Source organism: Aptenodytes forsteri, unplaced genomic scaffold (genome assembly GCF_000699145.1).
Source record: "Aptenodytes forsteri isolate BGI_AS27 unplaced genomic scaffold, ASM69914v1 Scaffold15, whole genome shotgun sequence".
NCBI classification, from domain to species: Eukaryota; Metazoa; Chordata; class Aves; order Sphenisciformes; family Spheniscidae; genus Aptenodytes; species Aptenodytes forsteri.
Window position 1 is genome coordinate 21977562 of NW_008795129.1, and position 7099 is coordinate 21984660.

A 7099-nucleotide genomic window follows, 5' to 3' on the forward strand; every position below is an offset into this window, starting at 1 on the left:
CAGCCACTCTCTGCACATACTTGAAATTTCCTGTACTACGGAAAGTCTCCAAAACTTGTCATTCAGTATCTGCATACATGAGCTTTCCCATCACAGACTTGGAGGACAGAAGGGAACATTGTAACCAGTTCACTTGACTGCTGGATTTTGCTCACTGTTGAGCCACAAGGGATCATGTTTGCGCCAACTGGGGGAAGGTCAATGGCACCCATCAGCATGCTGCTCCTACCACCGATTACTTCTACCACCCAAAAGGCGTGCCTTTCCACCTAGCCTGGATGGGTCTTTCTCCACCTTCCAGGCGCTGTATCTGGAGGTTTTATGGAAGAGACCTTTACTATTAAAAAGTATTTTACTCTAACAGCAGTTTATATACCCTGATCAAGACACAACTCTCAACCTTCTCTCGGATTAATTAATTACATTGAGATCATGGAATCTTTCACTAAAAAGATTGTCTCCAGAACTCAGGTTTTTGTAGTGCTTTTCTCAATATCTTTTCAATGGATAGACATGAAAATTACTAGATTTTCTACATAGATTTGCTCGTTACTTCCAGAAAGAAAACCTAAACTTACTTGTCTTTTGACAAATTTGAAACTCAGAACACAGTTCAGCTCTTGCTTTTGTAAAAGCATAACAAAACAGATACTGAATGATATCAAACCAACAGAAAAAGTGACAGAATAGAATCTATCTTCTTATCTGATGTATATAGCCCATGCTACTTGTCATATTACAGTAAAAAAGTGAAGCAAAACCAAAACAGGCAGAGTGAACTTCTTTATGGACTTGAGCCATAATAAATTTGGTTTCTATATCCATATTTTCTCATATATTACACAGAGTTGATTTGAATCAATACTTAAACAAGAGACAAGAAACAATTAGATGCTGCAGGAAACTGATTACACACAGAACTTAATCCTCATTATCCACATCAATATAAATTCATTTCCTGACATTATGCAACTCTTCATTATTGCTTGTTATTAACAGCAACTTTATTTTCAGATGAGCTAGAAATCCAAATTCCTAACCCCTTCTTCTCATAAAAGAGCCAAAGGTAGGCAGGGCAATAAAGAATATGTCCCCTTCAGAGAAATTTCAATGCTGGGTTTTATTTTCTGCTGCCTAATTTCCTCTTGCAACTCCATACACAGAGGATGTTCTGCTTCTCCCCCAGAAATCGAGTGCTTCTGTGCCCTGCTCTAGAGCCAGTGTTTTTATAGAAGGAAATTAGTCAGCTGGCAATGGAGAAGAAAGTCTTCAGACAGCAGGAAAGAACAAAAGCTTAATCTAGAGATTACACTATAAAATTAGGAAAATGGCAGAATATACTTCAGCCAACATTTGTGAAATTGTGGTCTATCTCCAAGGTGCAAATCTAAATCTTCGTGAGCTAAACCAAAAATGAACAAAGGAAAAGCAAATAAACTATTTAGAACAAAATCAGGGTAACCAAGTAAGTTTACATTATTTAATAGCTCCTTTCCATCATGTTTCTGAGTGTTTACATACTTTTATTTTAAAAAGATATCAAAGTTGTAAAGATGCTTTTAAATTCATTTCAATATGAGCAAACCAAGATTCAAGATCTTCCGATACCCTTTAAGAGAATCTTAAAACAAGACGTGTGTCATTAAGAATATGCAGCTACAGTAGCTACCATTGCTGGTAATAGTAATAGATGTCGTGGGGAAAGCGAATTGTTATTTTTTAATAAAGACAGTGGGAATTTTTTCAATCAGATAATTCTTAGTTGGAAGACACCAGTTTTTAATAGGCACTTTTTTAGAAAATTTCTTGGGATTGGTACAGTATTTCTGGTCAAAGTAGAAAGACATGAAAAGAAACCAAAGAATAGTTTGGTGTCTGGAGCACTTTTACAGCATGTGGTGAAGACCAGGTTCAATTACCCTTTTCTGGCTAACCTGCAACAGTAATGTGACCATTTTTGTTTCAAGCACTAGCTATTTTAGTGTGTCTTTGTTCTGTTTTCAAGTAAAAAAAAAAAAAAAACAACAAACCAAACCAAAAAACCCTTTTATACTGTTTCCATGATGACTGTGTCTTTCCATCCGTTATGTTTTTTTTTTTTAATCTTCTACACAAATGGTCCTCCAACCTCTATAATATGAATGAGAAACCTCACTAATTAAAGGATACAGCCTGCCTAAATAAAAAGAGAAAATATTTTATGTCTACACTATGAACACTTCAAACCATTTTCCAGTAAATAGTGTCCCACCCCACAAACACCAAAGATTGTACGTATGTTTACTTAAATAACCAATGTTATTCATGAGCAGACATTTTATAAGACAGAGGCAAAAGTATTATTCCTGGAAGAATTGCTTTGTAATATAGGATCTACGATAAGGTCAAAAGGAAGCATTTCTGGACGTGTTCCATCACTTGATGTTCAGGAAACCATTTTGTATGACACAAAGGATTAGGAAAAATAAGCTGCATGACATTTATTTTGTGATTTTAACATTAATATCTGTAGAAACATTTTATTGTCAGTACAAAAGTTAACAGATTTTAATACTTTTACCCAATTAAAAAAAAACAAAAAAAAAACCCAAAAAACCAAAAAAACCAAAACACCACCACATAAAACAGTGTAATTTGCATTCATATTGCATGGCCATATCAGTGTGAGTGTTCTGAAAGTAAAAACACAAGACTTCCGTAAAAAGATACAAACAACAGTGATATTTTAGCAGAGGCCAGTGCTATACCTACTGTTATGGAATGGATCAGAAGGAAATACTGGAGTCAGCATGAATTAATCCCTTAAAAAGATGCTGATATTCCTATGGCAAATTGTCATTATAAACAACTTCTCTCTTTTTAACTTAAGTTACAATAGAGGGATAGTCTAAAAGGCAAAAGATCCAGGCCAGAAGATCTGGAACCTATTATCCAACTCAGTGAAGAGAATTGTACTTAATTTGACACATGTGCAACTCGGGGTAGAAGCTCAGCTCCTTTTAGAGCAGTACATTCTGCTATGGTTATAGACAAATTCATGTCTTTCCTTACTTTAGGAACCCTCTTTAATATTTCTTCTTTTTTTGTGTGTGTGTGGAACGATTCTGCTTTTTGGCCATGGGAAACATTGCTACAGAGTTGAATTGTTAAAGTGACAGTATTGAGAATAAAAGACTTTCTTGTTAAAGGATTTGGTTTTGGCAAGAATAATCATCTGACACGGTAGTTTTTAAACACAAATAAATCAAAAGTATAATTCCCCAAAATTAGTTATATACTGTAAATATTTCTTTTTTTTAAAGATCTGAAAACTAGTAAAGTCTGAGCAATATATCTACTAGTTCTCTGTGCTGCCTGCATAGAAATGCCATTTAAATTACAAAAACACAACAACCCTATAAACGATTAACTGTTTTGTACATTACCAATTAGTTAATAAATTAATGATATACCATTTTCCCTGAAAGCAAAGTATTTTCCACCTTTGGATGGTGAAAATTAAGAAATTCTGTGTAAGAAATGCATTTAGCAAATAGCTGTTAAAAAAGAGACTAATTTGATAGATGGATTGGGACATCCATTTTTAAATCAATACAAAAAATAATTCATTGTAAATATATATAATATATATTTATACATATTTTGAATATATCTACATACATCCAGCACCTATATACTGCATTTGTGCTCTGTAAGTGTGTGCCAACATATATTTTCTCCAAATATTACAAAATAAACAAGAAAGGCAGACGCAGTTTGCCTCAAGTCCAACCGGTCCATTGTACAAACAAAGTCTGTTGCAGCTTACAGGAAGCCAGAAAATTGATAGTGACGGATATCTAGACACAGCTCAAACATTCTTCTTTGTTGGGAATATTTAAAAGTTGCAAATTATGAGATTCTTTATGTAGGTTCTGACTGCTTTCCTCCAAGTTGTGGGTTTTTTTCCTTTTTTTTTTTCTTCCATATTTCATATGTACAAGCAGAAACATTAAGGTCCTGGAGAAAAGATTTTGGTTTGTGTATGGTAGGTAGCTTGATGTTCTTGTTTCTTTATTCCTCTGTATGATTTCTTTTCATGTTTTAACACTTCCATTCATGTGTTGGTACTTGGGAAGACAGGGTTCATAAGGCATTGGATCGGGAGAAAAAACAGAGTCATCACCTGAAGAACACGAACTCCTCGTGTCAGGGTAACTAGGTGAATACTGTTCGAGAGGTCCACTGAGGTCCAGATACTCCTATGACAAAAGAAACAAATTGCATTTTTAGACAGTGAGTAAAACTGACAATAACACGGTACCGCTGCTCTGATTTGGCTTGATTATATAGTGGGTAAAAACAGTTTAAAAATGACACTCATTTCTGTAACGCAATTGCATTCAAAACTGCCTGTTGCTTAAATATCTCATAAAACAAGGAGCTTGAATAGAGAAAGAAAAAACAAACCAATAACATGGTACTTTTCTGAAGTCCAACATCACCAGCATTAGCCGCGTCAGTGGAAATAAACATAACAACCACATCAAAAGAGGACTTTTCACTTGCAATGATAAAAATGAAATTTCATCCTAAATAGAACCATTTTTCTTTAGCACATGGTAATGATTTGGAGAGGGAAAGATACTTCCAACTTTATATTCCTTTGGTCAGTTTGAATATCTGTTTTATATTCTGTGATATTAAATTTGTGTTTAAACATGCAGTGGCATACGTGCAAAAAAGAACTGAAAGGAAAACAAAATTAAATTCACTAGGTTTGGGATTTTTACACTACATATTTGTATGTGTGTGCGTGTGCATATGTGTCTGTGTCCCAGAGTACCCATGACCAAAATAGTCATTAAAAAAGGAAATAATATCTGCTGAATCCAACTTTTGGGTTAAGGCTCTTTTGCTAGAAACAACAGTTTTGGCAGGAGAATAAAGTTATTTTTCCCCTTGAAATGTTCTTTCTCTTTCAACTTCTAAAGGCAGCTGCATTCATTTAAATGCAATCTCTTCATTTGCTAAACCACAAGTTATGATCGTACTGATGAGACAAGTCTTCCACCTCAGTCAGTATTTTATGCTGCTATGCTTAAGTTTGGGGTAATTCAGTTCTTCGGTTAACATTTTTTTAAGTCAGAAATTCAATCGTTACTATATTATAGTTAAAAAATGGTCACCATTTTAAAAGAGGGGGGGAATGTAAGTTTTAAAATGCCAACAAATACAGTAGGCAGCAAAAGAAGGCAGTTTGGATCTATGATTACTATCTCGCTGCCTAGGCTTTTAAAAGATCCATGAGGATAATCTTGACCCTTATTTATATATTAGCAAACCAGTCCTACATGACCAGAAATAATCAACCACTTCCTAGATAGACAGAAGAAGAAAGTATTCCAGTATTTGAAGAAAGAGGGCTTTCTCATGGAATACCAGGCATAGCTCATCATATCAAAAGGCTTGCTACAATTCAATTACGAACTCAGTATTGAAGGCGGGATCCTTATCCCCTCTCCAGCCTCCTTATCCAATGTCAAGGGCCAGAGTAACATAAAGGGGCATAAGAAGTTTCCAGTATCAGGATGGTTCCTGGTGTTGATATAACGACACAGCCATGCGGCTGACTCTTGGTGACTTTTGCTCATGCGGATCGGGGAAACATTGCATGCTACTCTGAGAAACGTGGGGAACAGGGTCTTCTGGGAAAAAAAAACATCCAAAAACCCAACACACCCCACCCCACCCCCCCCAAAAAAAACCCAAAAGAGCAACAAAAAAACCCAACAGGTGATGATTCAGCATGGAGAGGAGCAAAACATTACCATTTAAGCAGAAATAATTACTTGCACAAATGCCGAAGAAGATACTGTTGGCTGCCCTAGCAATTTTTTGAGTTGTTGGGCAAACCAGGCTGACCCTGTATCAACAGTGTCATTTCAGGGGGGAAGGGAAAGTGCCACTGTGGAGTGGACAAGCAGAAGTATTGTCAGACTGATGCCTGAAGGACCTGCACTTCAGGAAAACCGTGCAGATTACACAAAATCTGAGGTCTCAAAAGCACAAGTTATGGAGGAAAATGGGACACACTGGAGTTCTCAGGAGACACTGAGTGAGAACATGACGAGTTTTCAGGAACATAAAATGTGCTGCAAAGACAAGTGAAATAATTTGCTTTCTTTGTCCAGGGTAAATAGGACAAAAGCAATATCTTATGTTGAAAGATTAGAGATTAGGAAAAACTTTCAAGAAGTAAGGCTAATGAAACAAAGCAACAGACTGTCAAGGGGTGATGCAGAAATACAGCAGTGGAGATCTTTAAGGACAAGTTACATAAACATCTGTCAGGAATGACAAATGTATAGCGGACCCTGCCGTAGGCCAATCAGATGGACTAGATGTGTTCCTGAGCTTTTTCCAGCCGTTTTTCCTATGATTCTAGTCTAAAGCAATTTATATAACCCTAAAGGCCTTTTCAGGTTACCTTTGAGATCATTCCAGGTCCATGAGCAGTACAGAATTGGGAAGGCAGGATGGTTAAACACACACACAAAAAAGCAATATCCTTTCCCAGGCTCAGAATTGCAGCCCAGAACCTCCCTCTTGAATTCGCAAATGCGTATCCCGTCCAAGCCACCCAGCACTCTGCAGTGGCAGCCAGCCCACCTCCGACCAGTCTTGTGAAATCATATATAAATTAGGCAGGAAAAGATGCAGTCAGTACTGGATGAGGGGAAAATGGTAGCGGCACGCAGAGCTGTGTTACCAGCTCCATAGGGAGCACATATTCCTGCCTCATCTCTGAGCCATCCCTGAAGGTGCCACTTCTTACGGTAAACCTTACAAAACAGAATCCAGATAATTTATAGCTGCTACTGAAGCCAAAATCTTTTTGAATTGTATCTACTGGGCAAATGATCATCATAAAAAATGGCATCTCTTTACTCAGGTTCTCCTGTCATCTCTATTGCATACAGCCTTTCCTAATGCTGCTTAGTAATCCATTTTTTATGTCTGCGACAATTCTAAAAAATTAGAAAGTAATGTTGAGGACCAATATAAAGCAATTCAAATCTTTTTTCGTACTCCCCCCCCCCCCCCAAGCAGAATATAA

The 7099-nt window shown here is 36.6% G+C and overlaps 1 protein-coding gene across 1 annotated transcript in view; it reads right to left on the reverse strand.

Annotated features, from left to right (window-relative positions):
* Nucleotides 1–4076: 4076 nt before the first annotated feature.
* The window catches only part of FGFR2 (fibroblast growth factor receptor 2), an 83202-nt gene continuing 80179 nt past the window's right edge, over nucleotides 4077–7099 (reverse strand). The window contains 1 exon segment of the mRNA XM_019471656.1: nucleotides 4077–4241. Within this exon segment, the coding sequence (XP_019327201.1) occupies nucleotides 4077–4241 (165 nt within the window).